A 23,424-nucleotide genomic window follows, 5' to 3' on the forward strand; every position below is an offset into this window, starting at 1 on the left:
CCAAAGCGATACAACAACCGGCCACTCGGAGGAGGCTGCAGGGACCCAATGTTTGTTATAATAGTTTTGGTTAATTATTAATTTTAATAATTGATTCATAATTTAAATTCATGATAAATGAAATACAAAATGAGAATGAAATATTCTTTTATTATTAAAAGAACCTTTTTTTTTTCTTAAATCTACAATTGACCTGGCCCATCTGTCCGTTTTCAAAGTAAAAGTTTGCCAACCCGATTAACAGAGATTTTACCCCGAAGCAATGTTGTGTATTATTTGCTCTATCCGGGGCCAAACTAACATGAACTGGATTCATTTTATTGATTGATTGACGGGTTGCGTGAGTGTATTATCGTCCTCATCCGGCAGGTGTCAGCATACACACGGTGCTTAGGGGGGGCGCCATCGTCTCCGGCTTGTCTCCTCATGTTGCTTTTGCAGTTAGTTTGAGCAGGAATGACAGCGCGGTCTCAGCGGACTTTATAAATGCATTATGAATAATTGAGTTTGCGACGCTCGAGATTGCAGATGGCACTCAAAAGCTGTCATTTGTCTTGACGTCTCGGATTGCTTTTACTCTTTAATGGGCATATTACCCATAAAAACGCAATTTACTGCATCTCGTTGAAGTTGTAGATTTGTTGTAATGGCGGAGGTTGCTCATCGTTTTACCGATTTTTCTGTTGTCCATTTTGATTTTGAGTCCTTTTAAAGTAGGTCAGTTGCCTTATTCTAAACCAGAACGTAGTTTCACGCGTTGCTTTTCGAATCATTTTACTGAACGTTTTAGTGACATAGTTTCCGTCACTGCGTCATCAGTTTTTCATTTATCTTTTCTCCAAACTTCACGTTTATTTCCCCCGATCGTCCAGACAGGTGTTCTGTAGTCAGCTCGACTAGAGACCGAATTGCTTGCAACTATGAAACAAACGGATGCCGTCAAACGACTGCCGTATAAGCAGTTTTTTTATTTAAAAAAACAATCTTTATTTACAGTATCCGTACAAACTGTCGTACTATGGCATATAACACTTTAGTGACATGTAGAAAATAAGGGAAAATCTTCTGGTTTGGGTTGTAAACGCTGCCATTGATTGGCCATTACAATTAAATGCCAAATGGGCCAAGTAGTCACTATTAAGATGCCTACCACAATTTCCAAACGCTGCCAGTAAGTATGCAGTGCACTTTTAATATTTACTTAGATCTGATACTTTTGATCACGTTTCCAACAGCTAAAATTACTTGTGCTGCTTGAAGCTCTTTCAAATGAAGCTAATGACACAACACACAAAATAACACACACCATTAGGTCATTTCAATCAACAGTTTAATGTTGTAAATAAACAATATTGCTGTGTAAATCAAAATGGGAATAATGCAAAAATTCTCAAAATATTTTTTTGTTTTTACATTTGCATACTAGTGTTTCAGTAACAACCACATTTTTATTTTGAGATGAAAAGTAAAAAAAAAAATAAACCTTCATAAAACAGATTTTGGTCATTGCAATGCTCTAGACTTCAATAAAAGGCTACAATGTATCAGGGTGAGCGCCCTGAGGCTGCAGGATCCACTTCCTTGGACTCGGTGTGTGTGATAACATCATTGGCAAACCAAAAAAAAATATATATCTCAGGCACCCATGATTTATGTAATATTACAGTTAAAAGGGTCAGGAGGCACTTGATCCAGCGAGGAGCAGTGCTTTGTATGTACATCTAACAGATCAGCACCACAGTTAGTCCTCTCGCTTATCTTTCACGACACTTGCTAAGTCATAAGGGAAATGCACGCACACACATCCACACAAACTGACAAATACTGCATGTGAGCCGTTGTAAATGTGAAAATAAGAAAACACAAATGTGATGCAATCGGCATAGAGGCTGCACCAACAGAATTACACAACTAAATAGAGGAAGTAAAGATGTTAAAGGGACAAACAAACAGCAAAAGTGAAGTAATTAAGACGACTGCCTGGTTTTTGTACAGACAGTTTACTTGGCTTGAGGCACGAGTACAAACGTACAGTATTTGTACATGGTGTGGTTGCTGCCTTCAACACTGCATGGTCACATTGTCTCCTTTATGGAAGTTAACTGAAACAAAAAGGCAAAGGTCATCCAGGCACTCTGGGTTGTACTTGGAGGGTGGGGGTGTTTAAAAAAACAAACAACAAAAAAAACATTCCCCAAGTACTGATTATTTTATCTGCATGCCAAGTGATTATACTTTTCTTCAAAAGTAATTTGTAGATGTACACCAGCAAGAGAAGAACCACAATATTGTACCAATAAGAAAGGATGGTCTGGTTGTGAAAGACTGCTTTTTGCACCCAATGATGATTATGGCGTGTGAAGTTAACAATTTGCTGTTAATTTGAATCACTTTTGTGTCGATGACCTAACTGTTAACATTGTAACCCCCCCATCACCGTGTTCTTTCTAACTTCGAGGATGGAGATGTACATTTCTACTTACAGGCTAAAGGAAGACAGGACAAAATGAGAGGTAACTCGATAGATTAAAAAGTTTAAATGGCTGATCATATTCTCCAAGGTCATCATTCAATAGGAGGCATCTCAAAAAGTGATGCATCTACCGATACACATGTATATACATTTTTGCTATTCTGCTGATTTCAGTTGATTGAGGTTATAAAAGCAAGCACACCTGACATTCATGACCAGCAAGGCACACAATTTACAGTAGCTGTCTGAAGACTGCACCGATCATTGGTTCAACCACACACACACACACACACACACACACACACACACACACACACACACACACACACACACACAATCCATTTAGATCCATTTCACTACACAGCATTATTTGTTTAAAATAAAGAGATTGCAATGTGTTGGTATTGTGAGAGTTAACATTATTCAAGTATTCTTTGTTTGAAGCTCAACACAATCCTTCACCACTAGCCACTCAGCTCTCCATCACTTCCCAAAGTTACCAAAGTCAGCGAAGGCGTCTTGTTTGGACTGCTGAACCATTGCGGGGTTCATTCCCATTCCCATGGCACTAGGCATTGCCATTGTCATCCCTCCCATGTTCATGCCCATTCCCATACCCATCAGGCCCTGGTTGGAAGCCATTGACATCCCCATCATTGCCTGGTTGGGGGGCATGCCCATTGCCATCATGCCGGGGTTGGACGCCATTCCTATTCCTATTCCAGCAGCGGGGTGCATCATAGTGTTGACAGGCGGTCTGACTGCAGAGGGTCCAATGCTCATTGTAGAAAATCCCTGGGACAGCATGTTGGCAGTGGCTTGGTTGCCTGCAACGTATTCAACAAGTTAGATTTAACAGTGCTCGTTTAGGGTGCGCGCTTTAATTATAAATTATTTTGTTTGTAAACAATTTCTTCATGAACAGGGTGGTTCGTCAAATGAGGTGGCTTAAAACACCACCTACATATATCTCCCACATACAATGCCGTACTTTCGGCGTTTACAAAGCTACTCGATACTTCTCACTCCAACAAATTAAAACAAAAACATAGCACCTTTTGGCCACGAGGCTGCTCCACAACTCATTTACAACTGAATGGAATAGTAATGAGGGAGTTTTCACCGAACGACTTGCCAGTGGCCTCTCTGCAAGGCATCTTAACAAATGTCGTTTTGCATTCCAAAAGAATGATACCATTCGTGGTTTGGGGTGTGCCTCCAACTTGGAGGACAAATAGTTGCGTTTCCACACCAACCCAGGCTAGTGCTGTCCTAACTAAACCTTGTGCATGAACTGATGAAGCCAGCTCGGATGAGAGGTGAAATGTCTTCTAAGACAACCAGAACAGTCCAGTTGCAATCGATTCAATGCCCCGAGAATGAAACGACCTGGTTGAATGAAAATATTCACAGGCACGTTCATGAAGTAAGGTTCCACTGTATTTAAACGAGAATTATTGGTGATGAGTCCTTCAACCACACTGATGTCACAGCAGGTGATGACTGAGGTTGCTCCGTAATATTTACAGTAGAAATGCACTTCTGACAACGCAATGTCCTGCTTTAGTGATTTCTGTCTGAAAAGCAGACTGACTGTCATGCGCCAATTTATAAGGAATGCAGTGTAGACATTGCTGAGAGCTGCATAAGGGGCATCGGTGATGCATTTACACTACTCTTTACCATTACACTCATTGTTTCATTGTTTGTACGTTTTGCTAGTAGCAGTGGTTAACTTATTTTTACATTTGCATTAAAGTTAAGACTGTTTAAATGTCATTTATGTTTATCTCTTTTTATCTCTGAAGTAGATTAGAGATTCCACTGTAGATGAAATTAAATGAATTGTAAGCCTGGCTGTTTGTTGCCATATTCATTAGGACTACACTGCCAAAAGATTGCCAGATTGACAAAATTCTTAATGATCTTAATGATTGTTTATTCATGAGCATCTCCCTAGTTACCCAACTTGTGAGTGTATCAGCCTTTCATGTTGCAGTTGCACCATGTGGTACACAACCAAAGATGTAAATCAATTCCTTGTTGAATGCAATCACACACTGCACTGTATTAGTGACAGGGTGCTTGAAAGCAGCTGGGTCATGGAATGAGAATTTATGTCAATGTCTGTTACCTTGTTGAAGTGTGTTGAGGGTTGGTTGACTCTGCTTGGGCGCCTGCATGCCAGGTCCCAAAAAGTCAAGGCTGATGTTCACCGAGTGGTCTGACCAGGTGGACGGGAGCGACGCTTTGGCTGCAGCACCCTGAGAAATGACTCCCTGCTGAGCAGTCTGTGGTTGTAGAGGCGCCCCAATGTTCTGGAGGGGGTGGAAAAGGTATAAATAATGTACTTATAAAAAAAAAAAAAAAAAAGCAGTCTTAACCACACAGCACCCTGCCTAGATCATTGTAATATATAAATGTCACAGTTTTCACAATTCGAAAGAGAGCTTGATAGAATGTAATCAACAGTATCATAATGATCCAAGTCTTCAGACATTTCTCTTTGTCCTTGGCAGAGAAAACAATATTCATGTTTAGCAAAACAAATTTATTTATATAGCGCATTTCATACACAAGGTAACTCCATGTGCTTTACATGATTAAAAGCATTGAAAAACAAAGAAAAAACAGCTTATAAACATTTTTTAAAAAATAAAATAAAATACAATTAAAACAGCGTACAGTGCAAGAAATATTATTTAAAAGTGGAAATGCTCTAAAAAGCATGGAGAAAAAAGAAGAGTTTTTAACCTGGACTTAAAAACATGCACACTTGGGGCTGACGTCACTGCTGTTGACAACTTATTCCATTTGTGTGCAGCATAATAGCTAAATGCTGCTTCACCCTGTTTGCTTTGGACTCTGTGCTCCACTATTTGACCGGAGACTATCGATCTCAGAGCCGTAGTGGGTTTATATTACATTAGCATGTATTCAGGACCTAAACCATTTAGTGATTTATAGACCAGTAGCAGAACTGACTGGAAGCCAGTGTAAAGACTTTAGAATTGAAGTAATATGCTCTGGCCTCTTTGTTTTGGTCAGAACCCGAGCTACAGCTGTTTAATGCTCTTTTTAGGGAGTCCAGTCAGAAGACCATTACAATAGTCAAGTCTAATTGAGCTAAAAGCATGGATGAGCTTCTCCTGGTCTGCTTGACACATGCAAGCCTTCACTCTGAAATGTGTAGTTTTGGCCACTCTGAAATGTGTAGTTTTGCTTTATTGTGGGGGCCTGGGGGGGGTCAGAAAACCAGTCAGTATCTGATGTGACCACCATTTGCCTCACGCAGTGCAACACATCTCCTTCGCATTGAGTTGATCCAGAGCATCCCAAACATTCTCAATGGATGACATGTCCGGGGAATATGCTGGCCATGCAAGAACTGTGATGTTTTCAGCTTCCAGGAATCGTGTACAGATTCTTGCAACATGGAGCCGTGCAATATCATGCTGCAACATGAGGTGATGGTCGTGGATGAATGGCACAACAATTGGCCTCAGGATCTCGTCATGGTATCTCTGTGCATTAAAAATGCCATCAATTAAATGTACCTACGTTCGTTGCCCATAACTTACGCCTGCCAATACCATAACCCCACTGCCACCATGAGTCACTCGATCCACAACGCTGACATCAGCAAACCACTCATCCAAACGACGCCACACACGCTGTCTGCCATCTGCCCTGAACAGTGAAAACCGGGATTCATCGATGAAGAGAACACCTCTCCAACGTGCCAGACGTCATCGAATGTGAGCATTCGCCCACTCAAGTCGGTTACGAAGACGAAATGCAGTCAGGTCGAGACCTCAATGAGGACGACGAGCATGCAGATGAGCTTCCCTGAGACGGTTTCTGACAGTTTGTGCAGAAATTCTTTGGTTATGCAAACCGATTGTTGCAGCAGCTGTCCGGGTGGCTGGTCTCAGACGATCTTGGAGGTGAACATGCTGGATGTGGAGGTCCTGGGCTGGTGTGGTTACACATGGTCTGCGGTTGTGAAGCCGGTTGGATGTACTGCCAAATTGTCTGAAACGCCTTTGGAGACGGCTTATGGTAGAGAAATTAACATTCAATTCACGGGCAACAGCTATGGTGGACATTCCTGAAGTCAGCATGCCAATTGCACGCTCAGACTAGACTAGTCCAGTTGCAATCGATTCAGTGCCCTGAGAATAAAATGACCTGGATGAATGAGAATATTCAGACACCTGGAAAGTCATGTGTTGAAAAAACTTGCCAGGGGGTAGTATCATGTAAATGTATCATGTTACAATTGATGGCAAAATTCATAACGACTCACTTATTGACATTCCTCTTCAGAATAGGCAGCTAACAAATGATTTACTTGCTTGTATAATCTGATACTTGAATGGGTAGATTGTGGCTCCACAGACCCAACAACTTGTATACAAGCAATAAAAACTAACATTACCATTATGTAAAACTCCCCTAACATAGAAGGCATTGTGTTTGTTTTACCACACACAATTACCTTTGATCATCTGACTGTGTTGAAGTAATTATGTCTTTTGTTTCTACACTGTCATGCTCTCTTGATCATGTCCTGTCTTTTGTCTTTAAAAAATACAAATTGCAAAATGATTTGTCTCAAAATGAAAAAAAAAAAAGATTTGTCTCCATTATTTTATCAATTCCAACAACAGACGTCACAAAACGTCATGTGACATCTCTTTTAGTCTCCTGTCCTCGTATCTAATGCAAAATATCAGATTTCATTGCCTAAGTTTTGCAATAACTAATTAAAATCAGTTAAGTTGTACTTTGTTTCATTACATAAAATATTTATTAAGTATCAATTGGGTATACGATGATTGATTGATGTGATTATTTCATTTTTGTTCAGGTTACATTTATTTTTTTAAAGAAATATAAAAAAACATTTCACATGGTTGCATTTTTAATTAAAAAGCATATTTATATAGGTTATAGCACAAATGCTGTTGAGTATTGTGATATCGTTTCCTCTATGTTGTATGCTCTCTAGCACATTTTGAATCGTACACATCAGTCAAGGAAGATTAACTGATCATATCAGCACTCAGAATATGTCAAGTATAATTCTCCCCAAAATGTCAGCATGAAACTGATGTCATGTAATGCTAAGCATATTGATAAATTATTCAGGATGGATGCATTGGTGTATGAGTGCAACCATGCATACCTGTGACTTCGACTGAGGCACACCCGTGTTCATGGTCTGTGTACTATTCATGCTGAAGTTGAGGCTCTGAGAGGAAGTAAATGTCTGAGTTGGCCCCATCAAGTCAAATAGATCTGCTGAGGACGAACTGGAGCCTGCAGCGGCGACTGGGGCAGTGGCGAGAGCAGGAGCTGCTCTCATGGCTCCAAAAAGGTCATTTCCACTGACGTCTACAGGCTGAGCAGATGCTGGCATCTGGCCACCAGGGAACGCATTCCACTCTCCAAAGTCTCCGTTTTTGCTGGAGACTTGTGCGGCTGCAGGATGAAAGAGTAACAAAAACATATATTTGTGCGACGGTTTCTGTGACACTGATGCATCTGCAAACAAATCAGACCTGTCCTCGCTATAAACAATTGAGTCTGAGGAGGGTCAGTCCATTTTTATAGATGGTATTTTTAGTGATAACTGATGCCACATTTTAAAATGTAATTGAATTGATTCTGCTTATTGTCTCTCAGTCTCAACTTCCTCCACACCCCCATCCACACCGCCCCGTTTGCCTCTGTCGCTGTCTCCTTGTCATCTATAACTGGAGCTGATGTGTGTCTGTTCATGTTATGCAGAGCAGGTAGCATGCACCATATGGCCAGCTTTCCTTCTGAATATTCTAGCAGTGTGCTCGAGTAGCTACAATGGCACAACACACACTTAAAAGAAAGTCTTGAATCCTACCAGATCCTGCGGAAAGGCCGGCAGAAGCAGCAGGTGAAGAGAAGTCGGCAAATCCACTCAAGTCTGCAATGAGAAAGTCATAAAGATGTCCATTTTAAAGAAGAGCTCCAGGTGCTCAGCTGACAGTTAGTTTTCCTTCAGTGTGTTCAGGAGTGTTCGGCAGAAAGTAGAGGTGGTGACATCTGTTCAGTCCTCCCGCCCTCTTCACTCACCAGGGACTACTCCAAAAAACATCTGGTGCACTTAGTTCCTTTACATTAGCTCCCTCCTCTAACTGTCCCCAAAATCTGATGCTAGCACCAGCAGCTGCGCACTGTGACAAGTCCAAGACTGTCGGTTTGAAGCAAGATAGCGTGACAGCTAGCTTGTTAGGCCATCAGATCGGCATTTCCCATTGCCTTGAAAAGCCAGGTGCGCAGACTTAACAAATCAACTTCACCATATGGACCTGTATTGTGCGTGTGTGAGAGAGAGCAAGCCCAAACAGAAAGACATGGCATGTTACAGATTTAAAACGAAGTTACACGACACTGCTGTACACTTTGCACTGTGGGTATTGATGCAGGTATTTAATTAAGCTGTGAAGCATTGTTTATTTTGATGGCGACTGAATCGGTTGCAATTTGTCTCCTTAAAAGTCACCAGGAGGTGCATGAGCTGTACTTACTATTCTATTTTCTATTCACATGGAGTTTGGTTGAATCAAGATATGCAATGTGCCTAACCATACTTTTTTTTTTTTGGACACACCACAAAAGCAGCATTTACATTTATTTTACTTGGTATGAGCACTTGGTGAGAATTTGACATCTGGACCAGACACCAAAACTAACACCAATATACCTCCTCCAAAACACAGTTTTAATAAAGGGAATAACCCTGAATGTCTGAAAATGGGTTACATGTATTATACCTGTGGAAGCAGGCTGTGAAGGTGTTGAGTCCACCATTAGTAAGTCAACTAGTCCACTACTCGAGGGCTGTGTTGCTGTTGATTGGGGCTGCAATAGAAAATACAGATAGATCAGAAGAGGGACATATGGTGCTTGCAGCAACATTAAGTTTATCTGAAGTGTATCCAGACGTAACCTGTTCAGTAGTGGCGTTTGGACTCTTCTCTCCTGTGTACTGGGCCGCTGCCCCCAAGTCCACTTTCTTTGATGGGACACCACCTCTCTTGCGGGTGGCTGTAGTCTCTGTTGCTTGGACTATTTGTACACTCTTAGTGGTAACAGTCTCTTCTTCATCTTTGAACTCTTTGCTTGATTTGCCATTCTGAGACGAACGACCTCGCTCCTCCTCAGTGTCACTGGTAAAAAAGGGAAATTAACAAATTATAGAAAGCGCATGCTAAATGCTATCTTCTTGAGATATTTTTAACATTTTGAATACTGTATTAAACTCAGTTTGCCCTTATGCAAGTGATGATATACACATTCTAGGGGTGTGAGAAATTATCGATATTGTGCTGGAGGTATTATGGATCTGCACACTCACTGACAACCGCAATTCGGTGGCTTGGTGATAAAGTGCAATTGAAAATACAGCCAATGCTTTTACTGTATAAAACCTGCTGCTTGAGCACAAGCAGTAACTAGCAAGTGCCTAGCCGTGACCCTGGTCATCTTGGTAATGGAAAGCTGTACTTGTGTTGGCACACGACACAGAGTTGCAGTGGAATATTTGCATGAGTCAGGACCAACAAAGCAAGTCACTGCTTTGCTATAAAACAACACTTGGAACCAGTTTAAAATTGGGGGGAAATTACATTTCCCTGTGTCCTTTGAACATCTTAAAACATTTAAATGTACACAAAAAAATGGCCTTTCATTCTTAGTTCTAAGTATTTGTTCTTTTGTGGTCTAACTTCTATGTTCTCATTAGCATTTATTTACCATTTTGTAAATCTTCAATAAGTTCAAATTCTCATCACTAACAAAAGCTGCAACAGTTTGTGCAGAGGGACTGAACTGATGGCTTTATTTTGTATTGTCATGAATATTTTTACTAATAAGCTTTCCTCTTTAATTATATTGTCCAGTCTTAACTTACCTAGATTGCTGTTTTTTTTCCCTTTCATTTAGAGATAGAAACATCAACTCATGACTATATTTTGTTGACCTACTAAAAACATGACTACATCTGCCAAATAGACTTTTCCAGTAATGTGTTTCCCCCCTTTGATTAAAAAGTATTGGACACATCAATTTCATCACTTTTCAAATATGGATATACCATAAGATGTGTATTAAAATAATTCATATGGTGGAGACTTGTATGCTACATGTGTTCTTCCTTATTCACAACTGACTTGCAGTGGCGACCCCTTATGGGACAGGGTGGAAATCGCAACAATTTGCATAGACATGATGTACTCTCCTTCCAATATACATTATGCTTAGGCTGTGTGCGATATTATCAATATCTTTGGCAAAATATTGTGAAAATATCAAAAAGAAATTATTTCCACCCCCTTGTAAATTCCAAGCCGAGTTGACACAAGTACAAGATCTTTCAGCCTCTGGAAAAATAAAAAGGAAAAGTAACAGATGACAGAAACACATTCCAGCTCATTTATCCATGAATTGTGATTTATATTTTCTAATCACTGCAGTTATGACTGCAAATATTTAAAGGGTGGGAAGGACAGAGAAATTTCATTGTTCAAAATAGTCAGCAATTTACTGCATCCGATGACCCCAATTCCAATGAAGTTGGGACGTTGTGTTAAACAAAGAAAAACAGAATATAATGATTTGCAAATCATGTTCAACCTGTATTTAATTGAATACAGTATAAAGACAAGATATTTAATGTTAAAACTGATAAACTTTGTTTTTGGCAAATAAACATTAATTAATAATTTTATGGCTGCAACATGTTCCAAAAAAGCTGGGACATGTGGAAAAAAAGACTGAGAAAATTGAGGAATGATCATCACATCCCACAGGTGAACAGGTGGGTGCCATGATTGGGTATAAAAGGAGCTTCCCTGAATTGCTCAGTCATACACAAGCAATGATGGGGCGAGGTTCACCTCTTTGTGAACAAGTACGTGAGAAAATAGTCAAACAGTTTAAGGACAATGTTCCTCAATGTACAATTGCAAGGAATTGAGGGATTTCATCATCTACAGTCCATAATATCATCAAAAGTTTCAGAGAACCTGGATAAATCACTGCATGTAAGCGGCAAGGCCGAAAACCAACATTGAATGCCCGTGACCTTCGATCCCTCGGGCGGCACTGCATCAAAAACCGACAATGTGTAAAGGATATCACCACATGGCTCAGAAACACTTCAGAAAACCAATGCCATTTATCAACAACACCCAGAAACGCCGCCGGCTTCTCTGGGCCCAAGCTCATCTAAGATGGACTGATGCAAAGTGTTCTGTGGTCCAATGAGTCCACATTTCAAATTGTTTTTGGAAATTGTGGACGTCGTGTCCTCCGGTCCAAAGAGGAAAAGAACCATCCGGACTGTTATGGATGCAAAGTTCAAAAGCCAGCATCTGTGATGGTATGGGGCTGTGTTAGTGCCAATGGCATGAGTAACTTACACATCTGTTAAGGCATCATAAATGCTGAAAGCTACATACAGGTTTTGGATAAACATATGCTGCCATCCAAGCAACCTCTTTTTCATGGACGTCCCTGCTTATTTCATAAGGCAATGCCAAACCATATTCTGCACGTGTTACAACAGCGTGGCTTCGTAGTAAAAGAGTGCGGGTACTAGACTGGCCTTCCTGCAGTCCAGACCTGTCTCCCATTTAAAATGTGTGGCGCATTATGAAGTGTAAAATACAACAACAGAGATCCCGGACTGTTGAACAGCTGAAGCTGTACCTCAAGCAAGAATGGGAAAGAATTCCACCGACAGAGCTTCAACAATTAGTGTCCTCAGTTCCCAAACTTTTATTGAATGTTGTTAAAAGAAAAGGTGATGTAACACAATGGTAAAATGACCCTGTCCCAGCTTTTTTGGAATGTGTTGGAGCCATAAAATTCTAAGTTAATGATTATTTGCTAAAAACAATAAAGTTTATCAGTTTGAACATGAAATATGTTGTCTTTGTAGTGTATTCAATTAAATATTAGTCGAACATGATTTGCAAATCATTGTATTCTGTTTTTATTTATGTTTAACACAACGCCCCAACTTCATTGGAATTTTACATAATACTAAGACAAAAGGTATTTCAAACAAAAGCATTTAATTTTTGTAGTCCACTACATTCCCAGAGTCCTGTGCACTATTGCGGAAAATAAAATGCTCAGGAAAGAATTGTAATAATAATAGTAATGGAAGCTTTCAATAAATTTAAAATCAGCCTTACTGGCGTGAATGGTGTGTTTGCATACAGAGATGTATTTGACTGATGATTGTTGATATTTGGGACACTCACTCCCCCTACCTAAATCGGTCTGGTGAGTCGTCTCTGTCCTTCTTTCTAAACTTGCTGATAGTATCGTCAATGGTGCTTCCAATCTTGTCACTGATCTCTCCCAACTTATCGCTGAAAGGGAACTGCCCTTTGTTGTTCTCCCACTCATCATCCCACCGGTTGCGGCTTTCACTGGAGTCATACCTGTCCCCCGCTTGAGTAAATCACAGCAGTAGAATTAGGTCAGTGACGTCAAAGTTTTTTGTTAAAGGGACTGAGATTAGTTTAGATACATTTGCCAAGAATGGACTTACAGTAACCTCTGTATCCTCTACTGTCAGAAGACACACCAACATATTTATCTTTGTTTTTCTTGGCCTTCTTCCTCTCTTCCCTCAGCCTTTCATCATCCTGGACAAACTCCACCATCTCCTTCACCTTCTGGCGCACATTCACTCCTTGGTCCTTCCCATGTTCGTCTAGAAATGGTACATATATGTAGCATTAACACAAGGATTGAGTTAAAAAAAAGTCTTACTGTGCTGACTCACGTACACAGACCACTCTAAAGTTAAACATTGTTGAGTAGAAAATGAATGCTCTTTCCTAGAACTGCACCTTAAATACATCCATGCTTGAATGAAAGCAGCTTTAGGGAACTCTGTGTGTGTGTGTGTGTGTGTGTGTGTATAAGGAATTGTGGAATAAGCAAAGCTTTCATCATAGCTCACACTAAAGCTTTTGTTAATTAACATTCTGTTCGGAGAAAGCCTCTCATTATCCAACCAGAACTTTAGAATTAAGATGACAATGAGTTGCGGTGGGTAGACATGGTGGCATATGCACTCCTCTTAAATACTGAGTAAATTAGAGGAAGAGGAGAAAAACACTTACCGACAAAGTGGTAGCTTTCTAGTGATCTCAGGTCATAGAGATGTTCTCTGGCACTAGTGACAACCCGCTCTGATCCATTCCTGATCAGATGAGCAAGCAGCAGTAGGGACTGCAGAGCAGGACAGAACATACCTTTCACAAGAGGTGCTTAAGTATTAATTCTAAAAATGCATATTGTAGAATACAAGCCGAAATGGTAAAGAGGGATTTCCTTTTAGGCTGGTGCAAACAATTCAGGATATATTAAAAATGTCTAACATCCAATTGCTTCCATTTCAAACAATAGTTTAGGTGTGTTAATGAGTAATAAAATAAAGTCTACAGTCTATCCAATGTGACCATGGCTCTCTGCCCTTGCTTTACATACTGTATGTGTGCAAAGATTTTGTGGTACATGGCCAGCAGGACCTTGTAGACTCTCCTCCAGTTCTTCTTGTTGTCTCTCAGCATCCGGATCCACAGCATGTTCATCACCTCTGGGAACTGCTCGTACATGAAGGTTGCTCTGAACATTGTCATAGTTACAGAAGCAAGAAATGGGTAACATATTAAAACTAGTATATAGAATGGATCATACTCGATATTTTATCTGGGTTGTCTTAGAATTTGGCCCTCTCAGCACATAGTGGAGAGGCGGCGTGTCACGGCAGGACACTATTAATCGTAAATCGATCGTAGCGGCTGCCTTGACAGTATTTAAAAAAAACAAAAAAGGCAGAATAGAGAGGTAAATCACAATTGTCGAGTTCTTTGCAGTTTGTGACCGTGCACGACTGTTGAGCAGAAGGAGACGTACTCGTCCTTGACTATTCACTATATTGACGACAGGGATTTTCAAATGAAAAGTTGGTGCTTGCAGCCTAATGTTATTGCGTTTTATGCATTAACTGTATTTGCTTCCATTAAGTTGCAATTCACGATTGCACTTTGTTTATTCAGTTAGCCCTTGTTAAAGTAGAATTTTATGGGGTACATTTATTTTTTTATTATAATTAATATTTTATCATCAATTAATTATCATTTATCCTTATTTAAAAAGGGGCTCTAAGCAGATATCTGTGATTTGCTTCTAAATGCAATAAATATGCTTGAAGTGCTGAAAACAAATGCAATGAATTATTACAATACAGTGCTGCATTGTTGAGCTATATCAGAATCAGAATCATCTTTACTTTGCCAAGTATGTCCAAAAAACACACAAGGAATTTGTCTCAGGCAGTTGGAGCCGCTCTAGTACGACAACAGACAGTCAATTCACAGAGAACACTTTTGAGACATAAAGACTTTGAGAAAAACAGTCACTGAGCAACAAAGGGCTGCTAGTTATCTGGTAATGCCGGTACAATTTACATTATTTAATTATTTTTTGACAATTGTGCAAAAAGATGCAGCGTATCTATCTATGTATAGCTTAAGCATCTTTTTCACCGTTTGAATTTTCTTGATTTTGTGGGCGGGGCTAAAACACAGCCCCGTGATCTTTCTAGCAAGAGTTGCCTCTGCCCGCTATATAAGGACAAAGTGACATCATTACGTTTAGATGCTCAATTGAGTGTTAGCGGTGCTTAGCTTCAATAAAAGGCTCCATTTACCACGCCAGCGTGCAGTTAGCAAGCTAACGATGGCTACGTTTTGTAAACTTTCACCGGAGATAACATGGCTTTGTGGGTAACTTCATACTTGTGCATGGGGGCAGTGTCGACTGTTTAACTAACTGGGCTTCCTCCTACAATCCCGCTGTTGTCAGATGCCATGTTCCGCTGTGACATTATGTCACCAACAACGAGAGTAAGTTGACCTGTGTTCTTATTTTTAGGATTATATTCCATAATAACCATTAAATTTAGAAGTCGAACATCCTCACGTGATTTTACATCATATAAGCTATCACCGTCTCAGTATGTTTGATTCCTTTTGGCGCATCCATTCAACACTCCCACAGTGTCTGAGAGCTGAGAGGTGGCCCTTATTACTCAAGTTTTGAAACCTAATTCTATATACTTGCCGATTTTTTTTTATTCATTGAAATTTGGCAGGCTTGTTATCATTGCTCTTCTCTTACAATATGGATCAAAATAATCGTGATTATTATTTTGAACATAATCGTGCAGCCCTATCCTGAACACAGTGAGTATTGTGCTAACCTTGAAATTTCACTCATCAGTTGTCCTGGTGGTCCCCAGGGGTCATCATTGGTGGCCTCTCTGACTTTAGACTCCACCTCTGAGTAGTTCATCACCACATTGGTTCTGTGCAGGAGAATTAAAAAAGAAGAAAATAAAAACATAACATACACATCAAATGTTTCTTACGTGAAAAATATATTTTGTAGTTACTATCCAAATCACATAGTTATTGATTAAACAACGAGCAAAAAAGACATCATTATTGACACACCCATACACTTATTCTTTCAGCCTCTGGACAATGGGGAGTGCTTGGGTGAGCTCTTTCGATGAACCCAGCATTCAAAAAAGGAATAAATAATAACACAGACCTGAACAAGCAAAAGCAAAGGTGTCCCGTTTAGAACATTAAAGGGTCAATGGGTCACATTTACCAACTGTGCGAACACGTAGATTTGTGCTTAAATCATGGGTATGCACGTTTGATGCACAAATCTGTGATTTGTCGATATGTTTGTAGTCTGCGAACAAATTTAGAACATCCTCAGATCATGCGTACGTACAACTAATGATCAGCTTTTGAACAAAATGTCAAACACACATTTTACCCAAGATACACAATGCATTGATACTACAGTCATTCATAAAAACAATAATAATTATTTTAATGATAATAACTTAAATCAGGAATTTGCTAATGAGTTGACTAATGTCCTAACTGTGAAAAGGTCACTTACCATTTTTACCCTCGTTCCTCTTTGTATGTGCTGCATGTAAGTAATGTATATATTATATGTATATAGTAGTGTATCCGCCACTGTCTGTGCATTGGCAGTAGTCACGTAACGAGCAAATTGCGCAGGTTCATGCATGGATCGTGCACCCAGAGAAGCAAACTGCTCACATTAATCCAAGGCTTCAGTTTTAATATCGATCAAGTACAACCCCAATTTCAATGAAGTTGGGACGTTGTGTTAAACATGAATAAAAACAGAATACAATGATTTGCACATCATGTTCAAAGTATATTTAATTGAAAACACTACAAAGACAAGATATTTAATGTTCAAACTGATAAACTTGATTGTTTTTAGCAAATAATCATGAACTTAGAATTTTATGGCTGCAACACGTTCCAAAAAAGCTGGGACAGGTGGCAAAAAAGACTGAGAAAGTTGAGGAATGCTCATCAAACACCTGTTTGGAACATCCCACAGGTGAACAGGCTAATTGGGAACAGGTGGGTGCCAGGATTGGGTCTAAAAGGAGCTTCCCTGAATTGCTCAGTCATTCACAAGCTAAGATGGGGCGAGGTTCACCTCTTTGTGAACAAGTGCGTGAGAAAATTGTCAAACACTTTAAGGACAATGTTCTGCAACGTACAATTGCAAGGAATTGAGGGATTTCATCATCTACGGTCCATAATATCATCAAAAGGGTCAGAGAATCTGGACAAATCACTGCATGTAAGTGGCAAGGCCGAAAACCAACATTGAATGCCTGTGACCTTCGATCCCTCAGGCGGCACTGCATCAAAAACCGACATCAATGTGTAAAGGATATCACCACATGGGGTCAGGAACACTTCCGAAAACCACTGCCATTTATCAACAACACCCAGAAACGCCACCGGTTTCTCTGGGCCCGAGCTCATCTAGGATGGACTGATGCAAAGTGGAAAAGTGTTCTGTGGTCCGACGAGTCTGCATTTCAACTTGGACGCAAAGTTCAAAAGCCAGCGTCTGTGATGGTATGGGGCTGTGTTAGTGCCAATGGCATGGGTAACTTACACATCTGTGAAGGCACCGTTAATGCTGAAAGGTACATGCAGGTTTTGGAGAAACATATGCTGCCATCCAAGCAACGTCTTTTTCATGGACGCCCCTGCTTATTTCAGCAAGACAATGCCAAACCACATTCTGCACGTGTTACAACAGTGTGGCTTCGTAGTAAAAGAGTGCGGGTACTAGACTGGCCTGCCTGCAGTCCAGACCTGTCTCCCATTTAAAATGTGTGGCGCATTATGAAGCGTAAAATACCACAACGGAGACCCCGGACTGTTGAACAGCTGAAGCGCTACATCAAGCAAGAATGGGAAAGAATTCCACCAACAAAGCTTCAACAATTAGTGTCCTCAGTTCCCAAACGTTTATTGAATGTTGTTAAAAGAAAAGGTGATGTAACACAGTGGTAAACATGACCCTGTCCCAGCTTTTTGGGAACGTGTTGCAGCCATATAATTCTAAGTTCATGATTATTTGATAAAAACAATAAAGTTTATCAGTTTGAACATTAAATATCTTCTTTGTAGTGTATTCAATTAAATATAGATCGAACATGATTTGCAAATCATTGTGTTCTGTTTATATTTATGTTTAACACAACGTCCCAACTTTATTGGAATTGGGGTTGTACATATGCACTCTAAAAATCTCGAACATTACCCGAAATCTACAGTTGACAAAGGACCGTCAAAAAGATCAGATCACACGTGTTGTTGCTGGCTTGCTTTTGATGTAACTCCAACTGGCATGGCTTCGATATTTTCTGTCGCTTCCAACGTTAATTTCATGAATTTTATCAACTACAAATGCCTCTTTGTTGTTCGATATTCATCCCTTACTAGACTTTACACCGATTTTATCGGCCTGATCGGTATCGGCCGACAATTAGCATTTTATGTTGGTCGGCTTTAATGTCATAATTCGCCGATCCGATCAATGACGTCATTGATCGGCTCCTCAAAAGACATTGGCTCCGTGTCGCCATCGTGCACAGTATATTTGAATCCAAAAGCTTGTTTATTTTTAGCCTTGTCGCGTGTATTTTGATGTAGTACTGTAAATATCTGACGGACAATAAAGTTATTTAAAAAATAAATACAAAAATAAATACAAAAAAAAAACATGTCGGCAGTGTGGGACAGACAACACATCTGCGACAGACAACATGTAATGCCCGGCTGGATCAGACTACAAGACAAATTTGCTTTTTCACGATTGCACTGTGTCAGACTACTGCAATAAAATCTTGTATTCCGATACCATCGCATCCCGTTTTTTACGATCATTGGGCTTTATCGTCAACTCAAATGCGTCTACATTGGTAGTTAAGCATGCACAATGTAATTGATGAGGGGGGCTCAGTTGTCTGTGAAAATACTTTGTGATGATAATACAAACTACAGCCACGTGTTGCATTTATCCATTCGATCATTCTGCACAACATGATGCAACTTCTGTTTGTTGTTAGAATGTGACCTCTTTGAACAGTCACAAAATGGCACAAATATACTGACAAGTATGTAGAGGTTAAGCCACAAAAGAATAAATCTTCCGTTCGACACAGTAACCTCTCAGGGTCATTCATTTTGGAACGTGTCAAAACAATTATGTAAAGATATGACACAAAAGTGTAATGTGGAACTTCATGAGAGCTAACAACAAAATGAGCAAGACTTCAAGAAAATCTCATGAGACTTAATCTCAGTGAACGAACTCCACAAGTATGTTTTGCTTTTTCATGTTTCTGTTTGGGATGTCATTGACGACAATAAAACAAGCATGTATTCAGCCTAGTCAGTTGACCAGTCTTTACGTGAAGAGACTAACCTTCCATGCACATGCAGTAATCCTTCCACTGCGCCACATCCATCATGTCATAACCGTAAATGGAAAGTGCACAATTCATTGTTTCAAATACAGGTAATTTCTTTTTACGCTTGTATGACAATTACGAATGTTAGAAAGTGCAATGCACAATGTCAACTCACTTTCAGCAAACCTTTTTCACTTAATGTGAGTAGCTTTATTTCTTTCTATTACTCATCAGTTAACTTATTTTTACACTTGTATGGAGGTTAAGAATGTTACCTACAATATTGCCTGTTCAGTAAAACAAATATTTTATAATGGTGAATCAATTGCCATTACTTACAATAGGGAAAGAAAAATCAAAGTTCTAACAAAGCAGAAGTCAACTGGTATCACGGAACAGTTTGTGTTGGACCACCTATGCATCTACACTGTTAGACATTTCTGTAAATTCTAGTTGTTTAGCACATACAATACAGTAGAATACGTCAAAGTGATTATACAGTAATTTACTGTACTTTCCAATGTATCATGGGATTTCACAGAGTTATTGTATTTGTTTAAATTGATGTTAAAAAAACCACTTTGGCACAAAAATACAGTAAGATTCTGAATATCATAGTAAGTTACTGTAATTCAAGTTTACAGTAACTTAGTGGCAACACTGTTGCATCGTTGTATTGTTTTTAGTGGCAACACCGTTGCCACTACGTTAACGTAAAAAACCTATGAAATGTCTAACAGTGTACTACAGTACTCATTGCAGTTCTCGTGTCCATTCTTAAGAGTCAGTTATGGTTTCTGAAGACTACAGAATCATAATCTACAGTATAGTATAACCTAACTTTTTATTATGACTATCTCAAGAACTGCAATCAGAACATCAGCCAAAACATGGTGGGAACAATGTTTACATCCAGCACATCCTCACATATTGATACCACTGCAGCACGAGGCCCAAAAGAGCAACATTGAACTGGTGGTAGTTAAACCGGGATACACCCTGTTCTGTGGTCGTGGAGACAGGCTGCGTCACTTTGTCCAGCAGCACAAGGTTTACACTTGGAGTACATAGTGTTCTTTGGAGAAGAAAACTAAGTCCATGGCAAACAATGTGTTTCATCATTATTACATTGTCATTTCTTTGTATTTTCCCCCCAATTATAATACGAAGAAGGCCCCTTTTGGCTATGGCTTCCTAGATACATCTTTATAACTAATAATGTAGTTCAATTTCTTCCAGTCCCATTCTGTATGTTGTACGATCAGCATGTATCCTCAGCCTCTGTGGTCTGTTAAGATACTGCACAACGCCTCGTCTCCTCTTAAAAGGGTACTAAAAAAAGCATGTGACGATGCAGTGCTTTATCTATTCGCTGTTTGCCATTGCCTTAGATATTGGCGATAAAGCTGAAGTTGCATTCTGACAGTTATAACAGTGCTGTACTATAACACATATATTTCCGTTGTTAGTCAAAGGTTTGCTGATTCTCATGAGCCAAAGTGCTTTACTATTAACACACCCAGTCATCTTCAATTATATGTATTAACTAAACAAACAAAAGTTAACCAAAGCATACAGTCAGAAACTTGTTACAGTAATTATACTACATCACTGTGAATGATGCATAACACAAACACACACTTAATTTTGTGAGTGTGTTAATACTTAAAAAGATCAATTTACAGTTCCAAAAACATCTATTCACCTAAGACCCCTTGTTTGTTTACAAAAAACTGTAATAACCTTAATAGGTCTTAGTCTGCAAAAATTGACTGCAAAAATGTAATTATTGCCTGTCACAGATAAATATAAGCCAAATGAAACTTCAAAAACTTAAATAAAATAAAACCATTTGAAGTTGCTAGTCGATTTTAGAGCAGGTAAATAATTACTACTGGCTTGAGCTTAGTATGACATAAAACACAAGTGACATTATAATGGATTGACATCTAAGAATCACAGTGTAAAGAGGAATTATTTGCATGTTTGTCAAATCATTTCGCTTGTTAAGTCTCAATTTACACCGAGGTAATTTAAAACGGTGATAATGCAAACGCACGTTGTTGTTTTTTTTGCGCAAATGACTTTTGGAAATACGCTGTTGGACACGCCAACAACATATTATATAATAACACTATAAGACAGTGTCTGATGGATTCACAGGTTCAGTCTTGTTCGACATGCTAGACAGACGTTCACATACTCTATAGCCATACAGTGTAGCTGAAGTGAGTCAAACTTAACGACGAGTGCCATAACAGCCACGTCATACGGTGAGTTTATGTATTGAAATATATAAATATTATTATTTCAAGCTGTGGGCGTCGAGCGATATTTGTGGTACCGCAACATTCTTACTTCCACTGTCCTAAGCTGTCAAACTAGCTGAGCAGGCTAGCCTGGTCAATTAGCCACCTAGCCAGTAAGCTAAGAAATTAGCTTGTTGGCTTCGGGAGTTAACTAGATCTATCAACAAGAAACACCAACAATACATTTGTCGCGACCTTACAAACTATCTCATGACAGCAGACACAAAAGTGGAAACTACATATAAATGGTATATGTTGAACTAGTGGTTGTTGTGTGCTATCCATGGTTAGCAGCGTAGATGCTAGCTAACTTGTTAGAGCGACGTGACGTCAAAGTTTTTGATACGTGTCTCTTTCAAACAGGTAAACTCCGTACAGAAACAACTTGAAACACCTTCGAGATACTCACGCTTTGTCAACCAGCTCCCGAACCTTCCACATATTCAGCATATTGGCGCTAAGAAGCTCTCCGCCTCGCTAAAACGCTTTAGTCGAGCCCAACACCGATACCAAACCTTGAAATGCGAAAAGTAAAGTGTCGTCACACCTCTCGTTCTAGACAGGAGGCGCAAACGCACCACCATGCCGTCAATAAAGGTTACTGCGGGAATTCACAACTGGTGTCATTACATTAAAAAAACATCCCAACTAGTACTGAAAAGTGGAAACTCCTCCACGAATGCTGTAGTTACAGTCATGTTTAAGTAAAGACCCGAGAGTGCAAATAGCTTGGTGCCTTATTGTGAAACAAATGTAGGTACTAATTGACCTAATAAACGAACTTCTGCAAGCGTTTTTCTGAGCCAAAATCTGATCACAATCAACACTACGTAGTCTCCATCATTATTCCTGTAGCCTACTATTATATTAAAATGGAATAACCAGAGCAATAGTGAATATATAATTTTCCCCAGTTAAAATTTGCTCCTGCTTTTAATGTTTTCAATTGAGTTCTTAATTATTATTATTATACTAATTATAATCCCTCAAGGTGAAATTCAACTCACACGCTGCTGCATATTTGTGTTGCACAAGGCACAGAATCAGATCACATACATGCAGGGATGCAAGGAGCGATGTCAGACTGCAAAGGGCATGCAGTGCTGCACCACTTGAATTAGGAAGGTGGGGTACCTTGCTCAATGGCACCTCAACAGTAGTCAGGAAGCAGACCACCATCTCTCCAACAACTATTTACAGCTATATTTTTTCCATTTTACGTTGGTCATGACCCCTGGGTTCCAATTCCGTTCAGACTAGCTAAACTACTGCCACCCACCCCAAATTAATGAATACCTTGAATGAAAAAGTAGCGCATAATGCATTTTGTGTTCTTCTAGATAATCACTCAAGAAATAATACATACATCTTGGAGAGGAGCCACAATTTCTTGTTTCCTATGCATTTTCATCATTTGTGTGATCACATAATTATGTCAAGAAAAATTTCCCAACTTATCCATTCAACAGCCCATAACATTTTTGTGCAGGGTAGATGTGGACCATCACCTAGTTTTTCCACAGCTGCCCGAAATTAACAGATTTGGTCATTACTAAGATCCCTTTTCTGTAATAGCTAATACAAGATAATAGAAGCTCTTCAAACTAAATGATATTTTTAGTGGTAAATATAATGATTATTTTAATCCCTGAATTGGCAAATGTACTATTTTAAAAATGGAATAAAATAGTAAAGCACATTATTATTTCGTGATTAAGATTAAGAATTGA

General features: G+C 39.4%; 1 protein-coding gene across 1 annotated transcript; it reads right to left on the minus strand.

Moving 5' to 3' along the window:
- Window positions 1–1,332: 1,332 nt before the first annotated feature.
- clint1a (clathrin interactor 1a) lies at window positions 1,333–22,251 on the minus strand. Its single transcript, XM_061686085.1, has 12 exons — window positions 22,104–22,251; window positions 15,807–15,911; window positions 14,071–14,167; window positions 13,663–13,771; window positions 13,083–13,247; window positions 12,799–12,982; window positions 9,468–9,687; window positions 9,292–9,379; window positions 8,379–8,441; window positions 7,665–7,960; window positions 4,608–4,791; window positions 1,333–3,300 (listed from the first exon to the last, which is right to left on the minus strand). Exons 1-12 carry the CDS (start codon window positions 22,142–22,144, stop codon window positions 2,957–2,959), a joined length of 1,896 nt encoding a protein of 631 aa, XP_061542069.1. The 5' UTR covers window positions 22,145–22,251; the 3' UTR covers window positions 1,333–2,956.
- Between the last annotated feature and the right edge of the window lie 1,173 nt (window positions 22,252–23,424).

The sequence above is a fragment of the Phycodurus eques genome, chromosome 9, assembly GCF_024500275.1.
Source record: "Phycodurus eques isolate BA_2022a chromosome 9, UOR_Pequ_1.1, whole genome shotgun sequence".
NCBI classification, from domain to species: domain Eukaryota; kingdom Metazoa; phylum Chordata; class Actinopteri; order Syngnathiformes; family Syngnathidae; genus Phycodurus; species Phycodurus eques.

Coding starts and splice junctions, on each gene's coding strand:
- clint1a (XM_061686085.1), bottom strand. CDS start 22,144: ATGCTGAATATGTGGAAGGTTCGGGAGCTGGTTGACAAAGC. Junction 15,912..22,103: donor CGGGAGCTGGTTGACAAAGC/GTGAGTATCTCG, acceptor TCTCCTGCACAG/AACCAATGTGGTGATGAACT. Junction 9,688..12,798: donor GACTCACCAGACCGATTTAG/GTAGGGGGAGTG, acceptor CTTTTTTACCAG/TGACACTGAGGAGGAGCGAG.